The sequence below is a fragment of the Acyrthosiphon pisum genome, chromosome A1 (genome assembly GCF_005508785.2).
Source record: "Acyrthosiphon pisum isolate AL4f chromosome A1, pea_aphid_22Mar2018_4r6ur, whole genome shotgun sequence".
Taxonomy (NCBI): Eukaryota; Metazoa; Arthropoda; class Insecta; order Hemiptera; family Aphididae; genus Acyrthosiphon; species Acyrthosiphon pisum.
The window spans coordinates 2030843-2054954 of NC_042494.1; the positions used below are offsets into that span (position 1 = coordinate 2030843).

The 24112-nt window shown below is 29.7% G+C and overlaps 2 protein-coding genes across 5 annotated transcripts; both read left to right on the top strand.

The window, feature by feature from the left end:
- Window positions 1-4945: 4945 nt before the first annotated feature.
- On the top strand, window positions 4946-9848 carry LOC100160256 (huntingtin-interacting protein K). The gene is made up of 3 exons (XM_001949400.5): window positions 4946-5284; window positions 5348-5455; window positions 9660-9848. The coding sequence occupies exons 1-3, from the start codon at window positions 5111-5113 to the stop codon at window positions 9753-9755; spliced, it is 378 nt and encodes a 125-aa protein (XP_001949435.1). The 5' UTR covers window positions 4946-5110; the 3' UTR covers window positions 9756-9848.
- Window positions 9849-10514: 666 nt separating this feature from the next.
- LOC100167075 (uncharacterized) lies at window positions 10515-22193 on the top strand. Of its 4 annotated transcripts, none has more exons than XM_008185966.3 (6): window positions 10515-10953; window positions 14321-14527; window positions 16713-16818; window positions 18268-18396; window positions 19803-19938; window positions 20295-22193. In XM_008185966.3, the coding sequence occupies exons 1-6, from the start codon at window positions 10848-10850 to the stop codon at window positions 20547-20549; spliced, it is 939 nt and encodes a 312-aa protein (XP_008184188.1). In that variant the 5' UTR covers window positions 10515-10847; the 3' UTR covers window positions 20550-22193.
- Window positions 22194-24112: the final 1919 nt, after the last annotated feature.

Here is a 24112-nt window from a genome sequence, read left to right on the forward strand (position 1 = left end):
ACATAATGTGTACATAACGTGCGTATAATATATAATATAATCATATTACATAATGGTTTAATAGCAATACTGTGACTTACATTAAATGCTATTAAAATGTCCAATAAATATTAAAAATGATAAATTAAATTATATAGAAAAAAATAAACAAAATGAAATTATATCCGTGTGAAATAAATGTGATTAATATTTAAACAACATTGTATTACCTATTATATAACACATGCATTTTGCATACTATTCATCACAACCAATATTTGATTAGGTTTGTAAAATGTATTTATTTTTTTTAATTGTTTTTTTGTTATCTGTGATTTAATAATCTATATTTTTTATGATACAATAACATAATACATAAAAACATACATAACACATACACACAATGAGTTGTTTGAATAAAAGTAATAATGTATATAGTTTTAGGGATTGAAACGTTCCTAATTGATTTGGAGGTTTAGGATACCTATACTCGTTTAGTGTTTTAAGTGCCGATAAATTCTATCAATCCAATTATATTATGTGTACGGAGTCAACTGAGGGCATACGACTGACATGCATATATAATAAATATATACGACGATGAAAGTAGGTATTAAAAAATATTTTTTATATCTATGATTAATATAAATCTATACAAAGGTTAGGTAAGTATACACCGATTAAGCGACAAAATCTATATAATACGTAAATATGTACCTAATTATAAAGTTAGTTATTAATTTTAATAATAATACAATTATTGTTAATAATGATTAAGAATCTAAACAGAAATATTATATAGTAAAGGCCATGTAAGGTTACATATCATATAACCTAACCTATTGTACTTTCATGAATCATGATACATTGTAATGCCTTATAAACATATTTAAACATTTAAACGTAAAAATCAGTAGGTAATTATGGACATTTAAACCGTCTTCGCTCTGCAGGATCGTTTTTCGTATACAATGATATTATATCATTGAATTCAAATTGATTACCATCCATTACAGTGACCCACTTGTAACCTGCTGTACAGCAGAGCGATACCCACTTGCACAACCTTTTTTTAGGTTGGGTATAATATGTTCCTTCGATGAGAAATTAATATCGTTTCTAATTGCCCCTATTTTCATTTAACCCACTTGACCCTACCCACCACAAATTTGTATTAACTCATTATGTATAAGCGGGCTTGTGTAAAAAACATTTCCTACGCTGCATTTACTAAATGGGTTTTAAAAATTCGTTGACCCCAAAAACCGCACACTTTTGATAAAATTCAGGACAAAACCGCACACTTTTGGTAGGTTAAAACCGCACACATTTAATAGGTTAAAACCGCACAATTTAAAAAATTTTCGTATCCAAAAACCACACAGTTATGATTTTGACCCCAAAAAGGTCGATAAACAAAAAACGCATATGTATATGTATAATTAATTATTTGTTTTCATTATTCTTATAGTTCATAAAAAAAAAATGTATATATTTAAAAATGTTATACCTATAATATTAATTAATGTCAACTTAAAAATGTATATATTCAATAATTTAAAATAGTAATTTAAAAAAAAAATGTAAAACTAAAAATTTACAGGCACATATTTCAAAAATTTTAAATATTAATTTAAAAAAAATTTAAAACTTTCAAAGTTTGATTGGCTGAAACCGACTGCCGACGTTTTTTAAAAACTTTATACGATCTCTATAAAGTAATAGGCACTTCACCCCTTTGTTACTTTCAATAATTTTAAAATCCATTATAAAAATTTAAGATAGGTATTAACGTTTTAACGTTTTAACACTAAATTATAGACGTAGGTACACTAACCGAATCGAGACCTACTAATAACGAGTGACAACTAAATACTTGATTATTGAATAGTACATATCTTATAATCTTATCTTTTCACTATTTTCACTAAAAAATAAAAATAGTGTGCGGTTTTAACCCACTACTAAATGTACGGTAATTTGTTATACAATGACCGATAAGCTAATTAAATAAATTTATTTAGTGTGCGGTTTTTGGATGCAACCTAAAAATTAAATAGGACTCGAAACCTTAATAATTATCTAAAATTTCCATCGTTGTTATCAGAATGGCTATATTAAGCCGGGATCAAGCCGGGATCACATGGCGCGTTGCGGGGCGCGAGGACTGTGGAGCGTGTATAGTATGCCGCACACATTAAAAGCCGACACGCCGTTGGATTGGATAAGACGCGCCGCGCCAATTTTCCTTTGGCGCGAGATACAGAGACCGACAATTGTCGGGAAGAAACGCGCCGCGCATATATACACTTTGCCGCAACAGACTTCAACTGTACCGCCAGGCATGGATCCAGAGCAAAGATATAGGGAGGGGGGGGAGTTCAACAGTTTTTTTCAACACAAATACAATTATAATAAAATATTATACTTTATTCTTAATTTAAAAATGTCATAATAGGTATAGGTAATCAATGTGATAAGTAAATTATTGATTATTAATATATAAAGCGGCAATGTGAAAAGAAGTTTAGATTTTGTTTATTTGTTATTTAATATATAATATTTTTTATATTTATAAAAAAATATGTCTGGGGGCCTGGGCTATACCGCTCCACACACCACGTGACGCGCAACGTGCCGTGTGATCCGGGCTTAACATTCCTGAAATTAGAAATTGTATTGGATTCACCATTATTTCGGGTATAATTGCAGTTTAGCTACCACGTGATTTTTTCAATTTTTTTTTTTGAAATATATGTATTTCAACGAGTTAAGAACGATGGTGCAAAAATAAATTTGTGCAAATGATTAGTTTTGAAGTTATAGACTTGCGAAGTTCACTATTTTCGGTGTTTTACTCATGCGCGCAACGCTTTATTTTAACGCTCTTATATAACGAATTTTTAAATTATTTTATAATTATTTTATGTTAACTGCGTAATCACTTCCCATATACTACGATATAACTTACCCTGTAACCTACTTAAGGTGGTGTTGCATAGCAAGTCGGGGGATATTTTCGATTTGCGGAGCGGAGGGCCGCTAGCTGTTTAATCACTGCCCACATTATAAGAGCGTTAAAATATTGATTTAATAAAAATATATTCTTAATCTAACAATATTATAAAATAATTTGTAACCATAATATTTTTTTTATTTTTAGTAATTAATCATTTTATTTAATTTAATTCTAAAAATTCTAATTTTAATTTTTAATTCTAATTCTAAATTAATTTTAATTTATGTTCTTAGCATAATTCAAATGCACTATCTGGATCTGATTCATCTGACGCCTGATTATCTAAAATATATTCATAGGTACCTACTCAATTGCGCCTAGCGTATAAACGTAAAATCGCAAACTTCGCAAATGTATAACTTCAAAACTAATCATTTCCGAAAATTTAGTTTTATACCATTGTTTTAAACTCGTGTCCGTAATAAAAATCCAAATTTGTGATAGGTAAAATATACGAGCTACGCGCTGGACTAGTGTGGCGCGCACGCGTATAAACGCAAAATCGCAAACTTTGGAATGCTATAACTTCCAAAATAATGATTTGCGCAAATTTATTTTTGCACCATCGTTCTTAACTCGTTGAAATACATGTTTCAAAAAAAAAAAAAATTGAAAAAATCGGGTGGTAGCTAAACTGCAATTGTTCCCAACTTGCAAAAACTATCTTCTCGAGTTGATATAAATATAATTTCTTTAAACATAATAGAAAAAATAATTGTTACCTGTAATAACTTTATGTACCTAAATAAATATAGATTCATCTGAAGGTTATGAATCCTATGCAAAATGTCAACAACTGTAATTGGTTATATTATTTTATTTGAAAATTATGTCGAAGTATTTCACATTTTATTTTTATATAGGTATATAAAAAATATTTAAGTTAGATTACGAAACATTAAAGCACGAATGTAGTTGGAAGTCATACCTACGTATTATTCCAGCAGAATTCCCAGAATGCTAGTAGGTAGGTACCTACTTTAAAAGATCAATTTTTCTTACCATTTTTAGATTATTTAAATCATAGAAAGATTTATAAAACTCAATTCTGGCTAGAATGCACTTTACCACGCTCCTCACCAATTTCAAATTTTTTTTTTAAAAAAAGACCAACGCTGATTTTGAATTTTTTTGCGGTAACCATTATCATAGAAGTTATAAGAAAAATACTCATGGTGATTGGTGCATTCTTAAAATTAGGGTTTGAGGTTAAATTCCCAATATCATACTTTTTATGTAATTTTTTTAAAGTTGTAATATTTTTCGAGATTCACTTGACGTCGCCATTCGAAGAAGTTTTTCATAACAAATCGAAGGATGCTTTTGGCTTGCGAGTGTAGTGACGACCCAAGCGAGGGTATCGAGTGTAGTGAGTGAGTACCAAGCACACAGTTTACTTTTTTTTCGCAAATGTACTTTAGGTACTCTTAGACCCAAAGTTTTACATTTTTTTTGTCAAAACTTTTTTAGTAATATTTTCCGCAAAATAAATCCAACATTTTCAAAATTAGCTTTGAAAAACAGGGCTTTAAAATATAATTTTATACACATAAGGAGAATGGTAAAGTGCATTTGTTCCACACAACGTTATTAATTCTGGTTAGCAAAATGTACTTCCAAGTTTCCTGATCCCAGTTACAATAACTTTAGGATTTTAATAGATGCATAAATTCGATTTCATTTGCTTACTTATAATAAAAAAAAAAATTATATTGTTAGAATTAAATCTATATTACTAGATATTCCAATGTACCATGACGATGACTTATAGTAAAATTTGTTATTTTTTTCTGTGGACCAATTTATTATTGCCGCCGTTTGTAGTTTCAATCGTGATACTAGCGTAGTTTCAGGATATTGTCACTAACTTCATGTATTGGAAGAGCCGGGATTAATGTGATTGGCGGGCGGACGATAGTCAACGGTTATGATAATGCTTATCAGTTATCACATTATCATGCTTTCTTCATGACTTCTCGTGCTGCATTAAAAATTAAAATAATAAAATCTTAAATATTTAAATTTAAAAACATATTTTTCATTTTTTCGATTTAATCTATTAAAACTAACAAATTGACGTTTAAAATTTGTTAGTTACTAAACGGCAGTATTATGTCAGAAGAACCAGCGGTGAACGGTGTCGGCGGTACCGATGAACAAACCGAAAATGTAGATGATGTGAATGCTAAGAAAACTGTGAAATATGACAGCGGAGCAGCGGATTTAGAAAAAGTGACCGACTATGCGGAAGAAAAAGAAGTCATATCGACCGATGACATATCTGGAGTAATTATTACATTGCTAGTACAACACGAGCGATATCAATATATTATATTATCTGTTGAATAGGCAATGACCATCATTGGTGACAGGAGGTTAAAAGAAGCGGCAGACAAAATAGCAAAAGAAAAAGAATTGCAAAAGGTCTCCATAAAAAAGTCTGATGTTGAACTGATTGTAAGTTAATAATATTATGTTCATTTGGTTAAAGAGTGGGAGATACTATATTTTTTAGCATATTATCACAGTATTTCAACATAATTGCTAACAGAAAAATAATTTTGACATTTTCTGTTTCTTTTTATATATTATATTCTAATACTTCATGGTAGTATTTTATCGTATTTATTTAATACTAGCTGTCCTGCCCAACGTTGTCCAGGCCAAAGATTTGTATTTTTTAAATATATCTGTAAACAATTTATATGACATATTTCTTCTGATTTATTATAATGTAGCTGATCCCACACACTTTTTTGTCCATAATAAATGTCAATTATTAAAAAAATGTTGATTGTTCAACACTAAATATAACTGTAACTTTTACTATAACTAATATCTAAGTGTTGGCGTATCTGGTACACTGATTATTATAAGCATATGAGCCGCACTGATACCTATAGCTACCTAAAATACATAGAAGTGCCACTGCACCAACAGGTATATCGTTTTAATAATTATTATTATTAAAATCGATAGCAACCATTTACAAACAAACATTTCCATCATAAATCTCAAAATCACTATTTTACAAAACCTCCCTGGTTAAACCTCTAATTTACCCTTTTTAAATAAGCCTTGTTACTCAAGAATAATGTAGCATTCTGATGGTGAAAGAATTTTTGAAATTGATCCAGTAGTTTTTAAGTTTATTTGTTACAAACATTAAATGTTTACTCTTTATAATATTAGTATAAAATGGTTTGTATACTATGGTTCATATTATTATTCATCTTAAGGGTCCCGGTGCCAGTTTTTCTAATTTTCCACAATTCTATAAAATTTGAAAATTAAATTTTATATTTTAGTTGCCACCTCAATTATAAGACTTTTCCACTAATTTACTACCCAATACCTATTTAGGGAGGGTTGATAGGGTGTATTATATCAAAAAAATGACTACGGGAATAACTCTCAAGCTTTGTAGAATTGTCAGATTTTGATGACTATTTTTTTATCTGAAAGAAGAAGACTTCCTACAGCCGCATCAATCTCCGATTTTGTTTATTTATTTCAAATAATTGTATTAAAAAATTTGTAAAAAAATGCTTTTTATCTTGTATTTTTTTAGACATTTTATAAAGTTTGAGTTTATAAAATATTGAAAAACAGAGATCGATGCAGGCTGTAGAATATTTCTCTTTAGCAATTAAAAAAAAAATTATGAAATTTGGTTGATTCTACAAGGCGGTATCGTTATTCTCGCAGAGTGTATTTTTGAGGACAAAATGGCATCGGCACCGAGCGCTTTAACATCAAACATGTTTTACATTTAAAAATGAACTTGTCAGTCAACTAATAATTTTTTTCCTTTTTAAGAAGGTACCAGTTATTATCCCTAGTTATTTAAAAAAATACAGGATATGGACCATAAAAATGGATGGATTTTTAAGAAGCACAAAAAACCAATAAAAAATTGATAGAATTAAATTGTTATTATATTTACAAAATTCTGTGACAAATACACTTTAAGTACGAAACACAATATAACACATATTGTGGCCATCTCCATAGGGTATAGATACACTTTGTAAGGCATTTTACGGTGTGCTCACGACCAAGGGAGTTTCATTGAAATACATTTACTAATTTTTTTTGTGGGGGAAGAACAAAAAAATATTTTATCCTTATCATTATTGGGAGTTTAAATATTAGAAAATTATATTTTCATTTAGTATAATAATTAGAATATGGGTGAGTAAGATGGAGTTGACACATTCTTGTACGACATCCTATTAATTTTTATTGAAAAGCATTTAAACTATTGATAAAAACAAATAATCAATATTTTATTTGTTATGGAAAACCGTATGAGACTACTTTATATAAAAATTAAATTTTTAATTTCAATGGTCATTGCTGCAAGGGTGTTTTTAAATTATGATAATCAAAAAAATATATCAATAGTAAAATAAAGTAAAATTAAACATAAATTATAATATAAGTTTTCTTCTAGAATACAATATACATATATTATATTAACATTTCTTTGTATTGTAAACCGTTTATAATCTACAATCTACCATGTCAGATCTAAAATCAAATATTTAAATATTTCTTTAAATAATTAACAGTTGTAGCTACCTAATAAAGTAATATCTATAACTAACAACAATTTTCTTTTTACCAATGTTTTCTTTAATTTTTATTTAGTAATACTATGTTGAACAAAATGTATCAATTTATAATTATAATAATTTATTAAGTTGTATTTAAAGATATCTAAAATATTATAAATTATTATTATTATGCTCCTTTAATAATAATTAGACTATAATTATTATTTTATTGATGAATTTAATTGTTGGTTGTTAAATTTTTATTAGAATATTTCTGTATAATACAGACCTCAATAACTCGAATCGGTTGGGGCAAAAAAGATTTGAGTTTTGAAAATTTGAGTTATAGAAAATATTGTGTACTTATTGAAATGTAGGAGTGAAGATATTCCTTTGAGTTATCGACAATTTGACTTATAGACGTTTGAGTTATCGAGGTTTCACTGTATTATGTAAATTTAATTACTATTTAACTATGCCTAGATTAAACTATCAAATTTAATTTTATCAATCATATGAATTTATAGAATTGGTATTTTTGCGAATTTATTATTTCCTGTTTAATGCCATATAAGCCTAATATTAGAAGATATTTTAAAGTTTAATTTAGATTACTAAAATTCAATATAGATAAAATGATAAAAACGTGTAAGTACTTTAGGGCTTATTAAAACACTAATGAAAATATATAAGTAGCAGCTGAACGCCCAAACCTCAAATGCATGATCATGATTCAAATTTCAAGATATGATGACTCATGATAAAAATCTTTGAGTAGTATTTGCTTAAGTCATCTAATGTTCATTTCTGATAGAATTATGAGATTTTACAAATTAGTGTTTTATATTTATGTGTTCATTATTCTTATAAATTATATTTTAAAATCTTATGTCTGGAAAAAAATTGGAATGTTATATTACTTATATTTTATCTTCGTAATAATCATTAGAATTTTTTTGAATATGCAATTAAATAATTGAAACACTAAAAGTTAATACTAACTAATGCATATAACACTAGTTATTCTCTGACTCATAATAATAACTAGATAATTCAACCAATTGTGATTAGATTATTTAGTATAACATCATTTAAATTCTATTAAACAAACTAGGCCTTTTTACAAAATTTCACACGATTAAAATATGGTTGGTAAATACCACTAAATTATAAATTGAATCATCAGTTGTATAAGTTATTATTTTGTTATTGTTTACGAAAATATAACTTTTTGTTTTCTTAATATTTGTTTTAATATTAAATGGGTAGGTATATGATTTTTTTAATTCAAAAACAATAAAAATATACTGTGTGAATACAATATATTTTACTATTCTCCGAACCTTGGCTTTGTTGTCAAATATTACAATTAAACATAAAACGATCGTGTATTAGACTTTAGTTAAAATAGCTTAGCTTATATGAATTCATAAACATAATGTATTCTAATTTTTTTGAATAAAAATCTATTATAAAATTATTTATTTATTTAATGCTCCGTCATCCCGATGTACCATCATAGGCTTAGTCGCATAGAGTACATTTTCGGGATTTTGTGCTTAATAATAATCTCTGTTCTATACAAAAATCCACTTTAATCAAAATTATGTTAATCCGTCGTATAAAACTGTTGTAACTAGGTATAGCTTATAGTTACCTAACTATAATTTATTGGTATATTAAAGAAGTATAAATTATTATTATCGTAAATCGCTATAGGAAAAAAACGGTATTTAACATATTATTATCATAGTATTAATGTATTATAGTTCGTACATTAAGACATTAAGTCGTTTTTTAATACTTTTATGATCTCACGGTGCACAGCGCATGCGTTTCGTACTGAATCGTATCGGGTTATTTACATTGTTTCTCTCCGTTACTCATAGGCTATTAGAGTATTATAGCTATTAGCCACATTGACGTCGGCATCTAGATCCCATCAGATTACCGACGGGTTAATTATTAATTATTGTGAATCGCGCACAATAACAACAACAACAACAACAATAATAATAATAATTTTAAATAATGTATAATTTGTGTAATTATAACATACCATATTATTATTATGAGTGATAAAATTATATATTTGTTCACAGATACGAGAAATGGAAATATCGAAAACGCTGGCTGAGAGGACGTTAAGAGAATGTCACGGAGACGTCGTCAAAGCCCTGGTTGCCTTGACCAATTGAAAATATAAATCAACATTTGGAATTTTCTAAGTAATTAGGAAACAATTACGAAAAAAATTCTACACTTTATTATATATTATATACGAAACACGCTGTAAATAATATTGACTACCTAATGTTCAAACGACACGAATAAATAAACAAATAAATAATTTAAAAAAAAAAAAAGCTTTAACATTAAATAACGATTACGTCCAGAAACTCATGTTGTAACGTAATATCATATATTATTATGATATTTTATACAAAGTGATTTCAGACGTTTCAATGTAACCTATTATAAAATTTATAATATTATATTGTACCATTTTCGGATTCGCAAAGTGTGTTTTACTCGGACGTGGTACCGGTGTGCATTTAGTGTTTACATAATAATAATAACTTAATACACACAAACAGCACACGTCGTGTTATAATATTATTATTATTATATATATTAAGTAGGTATAATATGAATTATCATTGTGCCGCAGTAAAATACTATAATACGTATTATACTATATACAACATACTTATCAAACGGACAAAAACCTTTTGTAACAGGTCGTTATAATTGTTTGTTTTTTATTGTGTGCTAATGCCAATGCATAATATATCAAACATAAACTTATGTGTTCATATTATATTATGTATGTAATCATCATCGTTCGGAGCTCTTCGGCTTTTATTATCTCGGTTATAGACCAATTATGACTTTTTCCTTCCTCCTCGTCAGTCGTCTCCGAATATTATTATTATTATAATATATAGAGAGCAGCAAAATAATTATTGTACACATCACACATGTGCACCGCGCGTAGACGTCGTGTGTATTTAATAAATAATAATATTATCTCGATTATATTATTATATTAAATACTCATCGTATATTATAGCTACACCACTCGACTACGAGAGTTCCGTCGTAGGTACGAGTTTTGAATATTATATATAGTGCAGTTACCCACATCGTGAGCAACAGGTCGCGCTCTGGCCGCCCGACGTAAACGCGCACGCATGTCCGAGTGTTGGGCCATCCGACGGTGTAATGTGATTTATTTATTTTTCGACACGCGCCGTTATTATATTATTATTTAGCTTTTTTTTACTATCATGCCGACGACACCGCTGATGATTATGATCTTTGCGATGGTCCTGACGTTTGCTATGTTCGCCACATCGGAGCAGCAGTCGAAATCGCCCGACGACGACGAAATCGGTAAGACGATTTTTTTGCGCATTGTTCAATATTGTATTATTGTTATTTAAACTAATAAACTAACCCATTCAGTCGTTCGCCAGTCGTAAAAAAATTTTTAAGATCGACATTTTCTATTGCACCCATATTATAAATATATGTATTATTAAATTAATGTATATTATGTATAAGCTAATAGGTTTTACGATCTATACCTAAACGCTCCCGACTGTTCAATCGGTTAATTATGATTTTTTTTTTTTTTTTGTCATAAAGTGTACCGTCTTTTTCGCGCGGATAATAAACCTTGTGAAAAAATAGGGCAGCGAGGTTTCATCAGCACTCCGAATAATGGACGTTTATCAAGTTCAGCTTATGCGGCCTCGGTGAAGTTCGTCAAACGTCACCGAGCTGCAGATAATTATATACAGTTAATATGCATCCCGAGAGTGTTATAAATTATAATTAGTCTCTATATAATGACGTGCGTTAAACGAATGGGCTTACAGAGCAGAGTACCTGCCTATATAATATACGTAGGTAATATAATATCCTAGTTTGAAGATTTCAGACCTTGAACCGAACGCGTTTACCTGTTGCGCGTATTTAATAACGCACGTGTGAACGCTGTGCACAAGTGCCATCGCGCTTTTTTTTCGGGCGCATACGAATGATTATAATACCTACCTAATATTATGTTAAATTGGTGTATAATGTGTAGGTACTAGTGTACTACTGCTGCAACAGTTCACTAACCCCCGTACTGCGTGTCGATAACTTTCTGTGTATTTAATATTTATTATGCAACAATAAGCAAATACTTAACTGCGGTGTTACACCGTTAATCCGATACGATTATGATTCAGAAAAACGCGCCGCATAATCAATTGATACGCATACATATTAAGTACATTATACCTGTAGGTAGTGTAAGATATATGGGTATCCCAATTTGTGGGCTCGTATTATTTCTTGAAATGTTTTAAAGAATAATTTGTTTGGACTGCGCAAGGTATACATTTGCAGCGTGGTATTTAAAAATTAAAATCCAATATTAATGTGATTTGGCCCAGTTCTTAAATTGGTTGGTCTGAAAATGAATAAATTCTAGACAGAGTTTGTGTGGAATACATAATAATAATAGTGGCGTATTAAAAAATAAAACCAAAATTACGCCACTTGTAGCCGTGGTGGGGGGGGGGGGTGGTGGTTTGATGAACATAGCAATGTATAATTTTAATTTCTTATATATAGTAATCATAATAATAAAAACCGCGGTGGATCACGAACTCCACTTCCTTGAGTTTTTTTTATACCCTTGTGGATGGGCGACAGCCGACAGGTTTTACCAATTTTAATTTTTTTTAATATCGTATTTTCTAATAAGAGTTTACGAAGTATACAATTATTATGGGTGGTAGGCATGCTTCATATATGAGTATATTAAATTTACAGTTCTACTTTATTACTTTCATTCTATAATTTGTAGTCACTAGTCACCCCAAATATTTTTGAGTTTTAGTCCTAGTTCATAGTTGCATACTTGCATCAAGCATGAACTAAATATAGGGTTATGACTTTGAGTATGAAATATTTCACACGACATTTTCACTTTGAAACATTTTAATCTTGAACCTTTAACCTTTCTTGAAATATTGAAAAATATATTTTTTTAAACTGTTTTTTGGTATGTTTTATAAAATCATCACTAGATGGTCATATTGATTTCATACATGATTAGTGATTATTAATATTTAATTTCAGATCATGATAATATAAAGAAAATATACATATATTTCTTATATAGTACCTTCAGTATACAAATTACATAATAATTAACTATTTTATATAGGTATAATATATATACAAAATAGTTAATTATTATGTAATTTGTATACTGAAGCCTGAAGGTACTATATAAGAAATATTTCTATAATATTATTCATTAACACTTAACTATAGGTGCAGTTTATTTTTTTATCTTTCATTAATATGAATGGAAAAATAAATTTCATGAAATTTTAGAACTCTAACTAAATATAATACTTTTAAACAGCCTTGTAAAGTATTTGACTATTTGAGCCATTATATTTAAATACTTATGTAGGTAGTTTATAGAATACTTTTAAAATAATTTTTGAATCAAGTATTTCAAGTATTTGGAAAGTATATTAAAAACTGTAGGTATTGGACGTATTTGTGTTTGAAATTCCAATAATTTTATGTAAATACTTTAAAAATTCAAAACGATAATTAATGAAGTATTTCAAAATTATTATAAAACAAGTTTTATTTATTTTCATTTTTCAGTATAAATTTAAGAAGGAAGTATATATATATATAAGAGTTCTAATAATACCTAGTTGAATGTAACATAACACTATTTTAAATTAGTAATAACAAAATTAATTTTGCAAACCGACTACCGACTTGTATTAAGTAAAATGAAAAAAGTATTTGTATTTGTTCTTAAATACTTTCTGAATGGATGTATTTGTATCTGTGTTTAAATACAATATTAAAAGTATATTTACTAGACTACTTTTAAACCACTATTGGCAAGTAGGTATATTATCCACGCCCCGCGATTGTTGCCTCTTACATTGGATATCCATATCCTTATTCTTGAGCACGTCTCAACCGCACTTGTAATCACGTTCTTACAAACGTACAACACAGACAATTTACGTTTAATTTTATGATGTCAGGTTTAAGGTTAGAGTAAATTGACCTATTATCAAAACTTAATATATGAGTAAACATGACTAAACACTAAACATTATTATCTGTGTTTCTATATTTTTTTTACTATATTTTAATTTTTAAATGAATTGTAAATATTTTTAATTATAATTTATAATAATATGTTACACATATTCATAACTCATCCATACACAGATAATGTTTTTACCTTCAAGTTTTTACAATAATAAGTCAAATCACACTAACATTATCTATGTTATACATTTATAACACAACATACACAATTGTACGTAGATTTATCTATCTTATATCTATGGCCCTTTTTATTTGTGTAAAAACTTTCCCTCGGTATTAAAAAATATTTCTGGATCGAAATGGTTGTTCTATAGATTCACCGAAAATACTAAATACTGTAGGTATGCCGTTGATACCGTTATACAAATTTAAAATTCCGCCAGCCCTGGCACTAATAAATTGTTGTATTATATGCTTTCTTTTTCCAACAATGCTGGCCCCCGGTCCTTTCTCTCTGTTATTGTCCGTCAGTCCATTTCTTTATAATATTACGTCTATGCCATAAAGGTACACGTCAGACATAATATTATATTATTATGTATTCAGATTTCAGGGTATATAGGTACTAATTATTAATTATATCGTATTAAAATATAATTATATTTTGCAGCGGTGGCAGACGAATCACGCGAACCGTCAAATTTATTTCGTTTGGTGTTAACGGAATTACCACTCGTATACCACTGCAACGACAGCTTGCAATGCCCGGCCGCATTCGGTTTCACCAGGTGTGAGAATCACATGTGTAAGTGCGACGAGAGTTTCTATCAAGTGTTCAACAAGACTTCCGAGACGGCCTACTGTCGCCTATGTTCGCGTAAGTCTTATATATAATATGTCCCCGTGCATATAAGCGGAATTTTTAAATTGTTTAAATCTTATTTTTGGATTTATGCCACTAAATTATAATTTTCTAATAGATTATAGTCAGCCGTATAGGCGCAACTAGGGGGTGCTTTGGGGTCCTGAAGCACCCCCTAACAATATAGCACCCCCAGTTCAAAAACACCAACAATTGAAAAATCATTTGAAAAAAATTTTTTAGCTTTACGTAAGGTTTTTATTTTTATTTCTTCGTTTTTAGCAGAAACCCAAATTATTGTTTGTAATGATTATAGGTATATCAAATATTAGAACTTAGAATTCATTAAAATTTGGAAAATTTTCGAACATTTTTTCAGTTAGAAATTTATAAAAGCTTTTCCTTGCATAGCTAACATTATAAATTTTGATAGAAGACTCCTCACAATTGGGTCCTACCTTAAACAAAAAAAAAGTTTACTGAAAAGTAACATAAATTTCTTATGAGCGTTTGAATTTAAAATTTGTACATCATTGAATTTTCAATTTTCATCAGTAAATTAACGAATTTTCATCTATCGATTTTTGATATTTTGTTGTAATTTAAAAACGAATACCTAACCCTAGATACTTAAAATTTTACCAAATGTAAAAATTAAAATTTTCCTTACATGATGGTAAAATGTTAAAATGATTTTGACTCTTTTTGAGCTATTTATAACTATGAAAAATTTTTAATTATTTTTCAGTTAGAAATTCATAAAATATTTTCTTTTCATAGACTAAGATTAAAAATGTTAATAAAGATATCACATAAGTTTTTCTACCTATAAAATAAACCGTACTTACACTTAAACGGAACATTAACTTTTTATGAGTGTTTGAACTTATAATTGTTACGATATTCAATATACAGCAGTAAATTTAATTCCCATTAATCGATTTTTTAGATTTTGATGTATTTTCAAAATGAATAACCATAGACTCTTGAAATGTACACCAAATATGAATTATATTAGCATTTTCTCTTAAATTCTAAAACAAAAGTTTTACTCTTTATGAACTATTTATAGCCATGAGAAAATTTTTCAAATTTAATTAAAATATAACACATCTATTAAAACGACATGCTCAACAACTACTGTACAGCAAAGTGGTACCCCACTTGACCACATTATTTTTTTATCCATTAACACTACCACGTTACTATTTTTATCTCCTAAATAATATGATATAGGTACCTTATATATTTATCAGGTATATTACTGTTGATTTACATTAGTGTTTACAGTGCATTTAGGAATGGTTAAAGTAATTATAAAATTGAAGTATGGTATTTGGGGGTGTGGGGGCATAGCCCCCATGGGTCTGTGTTTTCTACATAATTTTAGCACCCCCAGTGTTTGGCCTCTAGTTGCGCCTATGTAGTCAGGTATCTATTGTTAAAAATAATTTAAATTTAGTATATTTATTTTTGTTAATGGAGATTAGGTCTGAGAGGATACCAATCATTTTGAACTTGTTTACAGTACCAACATTCAATAAATATTATAAACGTTCAACGTTAATAATTTAGCTACCTATTGTTGGATCTGAGTTTTAATATTCTTTCATTATTTTTTATTTATCTTTGTTGATGAATCCAATTTTATTCTAAATTAAATTATTGAGCTAAATCCTCTCACGTAGTTTCAAACAAAACCGTTGATTTTGATTTTAAGAAAGCATATTATGCCACTGGGACATACTTGGGAGGGTAAATACTAATTACCTAACCGTCTAGCGTCATCTCTTTAATTTACTTATCTACCTAAACATACTATGAATAAATTTCATTTAAATATAACATAAAAAAGGCAACAAATTAGTAAATAGTAATACATCATTCAGTACGCTGTTACCTGTTGTTATATTGTACCTACCTTTGTATAATATGTGGAGGACGGAGTGGACTACAAACGTCGATTCTAACACGCACCTTCGCCGGTTCGAATCCCGGCCATGGGTGGAATCGCTCTCTGGGCAGGCAACTGTTTAGACGGCGAGACCGCCATCCCCTCAACGAGCATAGCAGAAACCTACGGGTGCCCAATTAGAAATTCTGCCAAATAGGCGCCAAACTAGGCCTTTGGGACTTGGGCTTACTCATAGCACCATACGCAAAAAATAATAATATGTTATATGTAAAATATATTATATAGAGTTCCAAGAAAGCTGCGCCGTGACACAATGTTGTGAAAATCCGGATGCCATGTTTTGCTTCAACGGATTGTGCGTGTGCAGACCTGGAATGGACGAAGAATGTCTGTGAGTACGATAATAGAAGATAATTTACATTATCATCGTAGCAAATTGTCGACAAGACGTATAAGACGTATTCGAATATGTGACAACGTTACATTATAATATTAGAGATACCACCAATTTTTATAGGAATTTTATATAGGCGAATTGGACGATATTTTATGAAAATAAAATAATAATATTTTATGTATACTATTATGAAATCCTTAATTAAAATACGTATCATCGCGTCCAACACAAGTCTATATAGGTTGATTCATCTAGCATTGTTATTTTGTGTTAATCAACTCCGTCCAATTAATGTATTATATTTATAGAACGAACAGTTTAAATCATTGATATATATATTACACATATAGCAATTTTTCAATAACGCAATTACCTACTTGAAAACATGTTTCGATTAAAAAACTTCCAATAACTATTAACAAATTAATATGTTTAAAAATAAACTGTTTAAGGTTAGTTGTTGTCAATGTTTACTAGAGTATATCATAAAAAATGCTGTTAGCTCATTATATATCAGGATAAAGTTCTCTGTAATTAATATAAAAATAAATTCATTATATCGAGATAAATAAACCTTTATAGATGTAATACAATGAGTGACGTAGTTGATTCGCACACACACGTAGCTGTTTGGGTATACCGTATCACAGAATAGAATAATGACCGTATGTAGTATAGCCTATAGATACTATAATCCTCATTATCGATTTAAAAAATCGTTTTTTAGACTCGATACTCGGGAGTGATGAGACTAATAATAATATAGGTAATATTATAATGATAACATTAGCTGGTTAATGTGATACTAGCCAAGGATTTTTGGATAATATCTTAACCAAAGTTATAAGAATGCATCAGTCATGAGATAAAACCTTATCTATTTTAATTTACAAACAATTAATAATAATTATTAATTATTTTCATAAAGCCATTATTAAATAATAAGAGTAAAATATAACTTAAATTATATTGTATAGTTTTGACTAAGGCACAAATGATTCAAAATTAAATTGAGTAGGTATTTATTTTATTTTATAAATATTTTCTTAGAAATATATAATTTAAATGTTATCAAATGTTATTACTTGTTAATTATTAATTGCACGGCATGTATAGTGCCGTGACATTTTTTAATTGCACAAAACACTAGAAGATTTAAACTTGCATCGAATTTAGAACTTTTAACATTATCCACTATATCGACAGGCTAACGTTAACATTATCCGGACGGAGAATAATATTACACTAAAGTCAGAATATACATACACGATACACCTCTCCAAAGTCGAAGATCGCGATTCGCGATCACCCCCGCCACAGGTTGTTATAGATAGGTACCTAATATATTATACCTATATAGAATACTTTTCAAAAGCGTTTCACATATTATACGCAACACGTCGTGGTTGTTTGATATTTTGATCACGTGCCATTTTAACACAGTTCGGGGGTTTACAGAGGCAGATACACGCCGACGCTGGGCATTCAGCTGGCCAACACTCTTTCGGTGTCGTTCGCATTCGTCTTCCTCGCCATCACATTCATCGCGGTCATCAAGAAAACGTTGTTCAGGTAAGATAGTGTCATTTATAATTATTTACAGTAGGTATATAATCCACTTATCACGATGCCGAATATATATAGCGAATATCCCGGATAAAGCTGGTATCCCCAGCTGCTTGTACTTGGTTGGTTTTATATATAGGTAATATATATATTATCATGTGCTGCAGTGTGTTTTCGTCATTAGGATATAACGATCTGATTTTCTATAGGTCCCTTGAAGATCTTTATAAGCGGATTCTACTGCAGATATAATATAATATATATACCTATACCAATCACTTGTAAAAGCGTCTTCTAGGTATAGGTACATTTTACAAAAAAAAAAGCAATAGCAACAATCTTTATATTATAGACCATATAGGTAGGTAAATACTTGATTTTTGGAGTAAATAACTTTTTATTCTATCGACAGGTAAAAAGCCGTTCCAAAAACTATATATACAGCAAATTTATGATTTTTATATCAACGTAACAATATCAGGACATTAGGTTGATGAAAATATTAAGATGTTTCACTTTGTGATATCCTTATGATATTACAGCAATGCCAAAATAAATATTCTACTTTTTTTTATTTCAGTGGTGTTATTCTGATTTAAATTGAGATATTTTAAAGTATTTATTGACATTATAGCAAAAATATTATTACTAATGCGATATAAGAATGATATCAATTTCCTTAAATCTGTGTGACAATAATTATTCTATATTAAATAGTATTATATTATTTAATATTTTGTGTCTATGATTTATGAATGACGAAACCATGTGTATATCGAGAAATTGATTTTGCATATAAATATATTAACTACTTTAATTATTACGAATATAGATATTACTTTTTTATTAAGTGATATATTTAAATAATTTAAATTATGACTTCCAAACATCATGATGTTGTAGTTAAATAAATAATAGTTAACATTGTTAACAATGTTTGCTTTTTAATAATATGTAATATTATATTATAATGGTTACTGACTTAATAATAACATTACAGTACCTATCCAACCTATGTATAATAATATTATTTTCACATAACCATGAATCATGGATATTATTATATTAATCTACAGTCATAATCTTAGTTATTGTATCCATTGTGGCATTATAAATAATTAAATACCTACATAATTTACCTACGTATTGGTACTAGGTAACCTATATGTATTTAGTTTACTCAGATTGTAAACTTTTTTTAAAACGAGCACTCGGTTTGCCTTTAACTTTTTTAAACTGGAGACTCGGTTTACTTAAAAACCCCTATGTATCGATGGACAATGTATATGGGACTTTATATGGCTTACATAATATCCCATTTTAAACTCGCGCCACCCTGCTGGGATCTAATTTTTTAGGGTTTTTTACCCCTGTTTGACCTAGTGACATTGTTATAGGTGCAGTTTTTGCAGGTGCGATTCGATGAGCAGAGTGGCCAGTGACAGTTCGCTGAACGAGTTCGTCAAGCAGAAAATGCAAAACAGGCCGCCGTGTTACGACGACATAGAAAAAGACCGTAAAGTTCCTATTTTTGACTGCACTAATCAGGTGAGTTTCATCACATTACCTATATATAATATTGCGGTGCTTATCTAAATACATAATAATACCATATCGATACTTATACATATACCATGGCTGCCCAAATTTACACGGTGATGGCGCGATCGCGGCATGACCGTGTGACGAGATGAGGTGCTTTTCACCGCACACGTCTTCCAACTATTAACCGTTTATATATAACTCTTTCGGGGTTTAAAAACGTATATACCTAGAATAAATTATTTCAAATCGCACTTACACAATATCGTACAGCCTTATACGACACTTTCCCACCTACATATCGCGCGTTTTATTTGCTTATTATTTATAATAATATCTTTGTTTTGTTTGTTTTTCGCCAGCCACCGCCCGAGTACGGCGCTACTCATTACAGCCGGCCCGGCGCGTTCCTTCAGGGCACCCTGAACCCGTCTCTGTCGATCAGCAACGAAGTGGAAATGAATATGGCCCCGCCAAACTATTCGACGTTCACGTCTGTCACCGAAGTCCCGGCGATGGTGACGACGCCTTCCGAAGCGACAATCGGTCGGACCAGCGGCGAGATTATCCTCACTCGACCGATCTACACGAATCGCGAATTTCCTCGACTCGCGTAGTCTTCCGCTGTGCAGATACCCGCGTGGCCATGATATGCACGAGATATTAAAACTATTGTGTTTTGCCACTGATTGGTGTTACGTCTTATTGTACGACCGACAGTATCGCGATCTCTATTACTATATACAGAACAGGACCGGGGTAAAATATACGATAGTATAATATTTCGTCCTATATATTATAAATTATAATATAATATTAAGCGGCATTGCATGACTATAATTGTGCGTATTACGCATTTTTTTTATCCCTTCGTGTGCTGTACCTACCTTACCTTTAATCTATAAACATATAATATTATAACAATATACCGGTTGATCCATTTATAGTAAGGCACTCATTATTTAAAAACAATTAGCGTTTTTGAAAAATATTTTTTTTTCCTAAAAAATATACTTTTTACAATATTTTATTTTTGTTTTACTTTTTTTAATGACAACGTGAATTCCTTATTCCAAAGTAGAATTATTTGTAGAGTACTTAAGCGCTTTGATGTATAAAATTGAATTTTAGACATACAGTTTACATACTGAGTTGCTACAGGCGGAATTCCTCACGAAATGTTGGTCAACTGTGCCGCTTTTCTAAACTGTAAATAGGTACTCGTAAACGATTAACTATTTGTCCGAAATTTGATTTTTATGGATCGAAATACTCCGAATAATATTCTTCTTAGAAATATGAAATTGCAAATGTATGTTTCCGTTTAAAGACTAAAAAAACTTAAAAAAATTACAATGATAAAAACAGTGTAAAATAAATATTTCCAAAAACGTTAGTGTCTTCTCAGATAATGAGTGTAGTCTTACGTCGAATGAATCACCCCGTATAATAGGCCGGTGTGGATAATACGGCCGACAATTGTGTACCGACGACTCTACATTGACCGCTGTATATATATATGGGTTTGATCGTGCGTATTCGAATGTTCGAGATAATTATTATTATATTGCATCATGTTCTTTTTTTTCGTTGTTCAGTATTTGTATTTGTATTTTGTTATTTTTGCACGTTTTAATTATATTGTATACGCGTCATAAACATTTTATTTTCATATAATACGTTTTCATTGCATATCACATCAGTGATATATATATATTTAAATTTAATAATGTTGTGATATTATAAAGTAATAATAATGACTGTTATTACTATTATTATATTACTATAGACTAGGTACGCGCGTATCTGACGACTGACACGTATACCGCAGCCTTATACCTACGCACGCCACCTACTGATGATATAAATTGCGAACGTCGTCCGTTAAAAATTTTCTTTGTATAATTTATTATATTATGTACCTATACATATTATTTTCATGTTAAATCGCGAATTGATATAAGACTTTTAAACGTTTATAATACTTATTATAATTATTTCCGTTTTTGAAAATTCTGTACCTATCTTTGTTCTTTACTTTATCCATATATTGTAAATATTATATTATTATACGTTTTTAGTCATGGTCAAATTTATGTTAGTGTTTCAAGATAAGTTTTTCTAGCAGTTTGGTAATTTTATTACCTGAAGGAAAGACATCAAATATAGTTAATAAGCATAAAGAAATCCTTGTAATAAAAATTAATTACCAAAAAATGTGTATGATATTAATGGATTAAAAGTGAAATTTATTTAATAAACATCAGTTTTTTTAAAAAATATTGTTACCATTATTATTAGCTTTTAGTGCACAACTATTACAACTCAACAAGACGACAATCAGGCAACGGTCAAATAATAATGTTTATATTAGATTACACCATTTTGAAGGGGTGAACGCGATTGCATATTGTGCAGGTGCAGAGATTAAAATATGAGAGTATAAGACCAAAGTATCAAAGTATTTGACGCGAGTGCATTTAACCGCCACGGCCGACGAATTCGAATTGTGTTAAAAAAAAAACACAATTTTTAAACTGTCCAATATAAGGGCAATACTCCCAAGTTGTATAATCGTTCGCAGTCTGAATTGAGTCTCGGATTTTATAATGGTATACCTATACCTATACTGCAGTTGTGTTTATATGCAGGCAACCTGCTGGCACTAAAATATGTATATGCCTACAGCGGTAAATTTTATAAAGTTATACTTATACGTTTTCTGTTATTTTTGTTATTTTAGTTATTTAGGACGGCAATTTTCCACTGGCGGCCTACACTCAGAAAACATGAAAATAAGCTTTTTTTCTATATTATACTCCGTTCAAAATGAGACCGGACCTCGGCGGCGACCAGTTTTCGTCGGGCGGTGGTCAGACGCCGTCCCCACTACGGCGACGCGTTGGGCGCTGCCACGGAACAGAGCCACGCCCATGCGCACAACTCGGCCGCCGAGGTCCGGTCTCATTTTTGAACAGAGTATATACATAGGTACTATAGTTGAGTCTCACGCCACTTCTACCTTATATAGGTATTTGGTTTCTATGTTCACTTACCTATTTTTTATTTAACGGTGCTTTTATAAAGATTTTTTTTCTTACAAATAGTTCAATAATAACCACCATAACCACTATTATAGGTGTACCCTGTAGGGTTGGAGTGGCTCCAAAATTCTTACCGCGGGCAAACCGATATTTTCAGGCCACTTTTCAATGTGACCTTTACTAAATAATTACCAACATCGACGTAATTTAAATTTTTGTTCTACACCAATGAACAAATATTATATTACTTTAGGCTATAATATTTTTTTTCAGTAGAATATAATATTATGTTCTTTATTTTTTGGAAATTCTTATCTAAAAGTTATTATTTTCATTTGATTTTAGCTTTCAACAATAAACCAATTTAATAACGGCGTTTGATTGTTTTAAACTTTCAAACGAATAATGATTACAATTTTTATTATGTCCTTTTATTCAATATATAAAATAAAACCGTTTACTTTTAGTATCCTGCAGTTCATTAGACATTATTATATTATTATCTATTTCCATCAACATTTTTCTTTAGACATTAAATTGCATGCTTCTAAATATCGTTAGTCATTGAGTTTCTCAATATATTTTTTTAGATATTTATGAGTAGAAAACAATCTATGATTTTATTACCGTACTAATTAAGGCTCAAAACATATTAAAGCAAACAATTAAATTCATCACAAAATAACAATCGAATTATAGATGGGCCACTTTTTTTATAAGCAATCTAGGCCACCGGCAAAAATGTTGGTTACCGGTGGGCCACTCCGCCACTACCAGTCTATACCTATAATTATATAACTTTAATAATCTTATCCAACTTTAACAAATCGTGTAAAAATTAAAATCAGCTTCATGTCTTGTCGTCTTGATAAATAAAGTGTGAATAAATTTACAACTTTACACGAAATACGTATAGGTATACCTACTTATAATATAATATTCTTTATATGTATGGAAACATGGAAATCTAAGTACCTAACGGCGAACACTCTTGAATACTTTATATCTAAGTGAAAAGCAACTAAAAAGTGAAAACTAAAAGGGGGAGGTCAAAGAGGCCTGGGAATTTTTAACTGTATGTACTTTAATATCAATATCACTATAACTATTATTAGATGATAAGTAATTCTTATACC

Coding starts and splice junctions, on each gene's coding strand:
- LOC100160256 (XM_001949400.5), top strand. CDS start 5,111: ATGTCAGAAGAACCAGCGGTGAACGGTGTCGGCGGTACCGATGAACAA. Junction 5,285..5,347: donor CGACCGATGACATATCTGGA/GTAATTATTACA, acceptor TCTGTTGAATAG/GCAATGACCATCATTGGTGA. Junction 5,456..9,659: donor AGTCTGATGTTGAACTGATT/GTAAGTTAATAA, acceptor ATTTGTTCACAG/ATACGAGAAATGGAAATATC.
- LOC100167075 (XM_008185964.3), top strand. CDS start 10,848: ATGCCGACGACACCGCTGATGATTATGATCTTTGCGATGGTCCTGACG. Junction 16,819..18,267: donor GGAATGGACGAAGAATGTCT/GTGAGTACGATA, acceptor ATTTTAACACAG/TTCGGGGGTTTACAGAGGCA. Junction 18,397..19,787: donor ATCAAGAAAACGTTGTTCAG/GTAAGATAGTGT, acceptor ACATTGTTATAG/GTGCAGTTTTTGCAGGTGCG.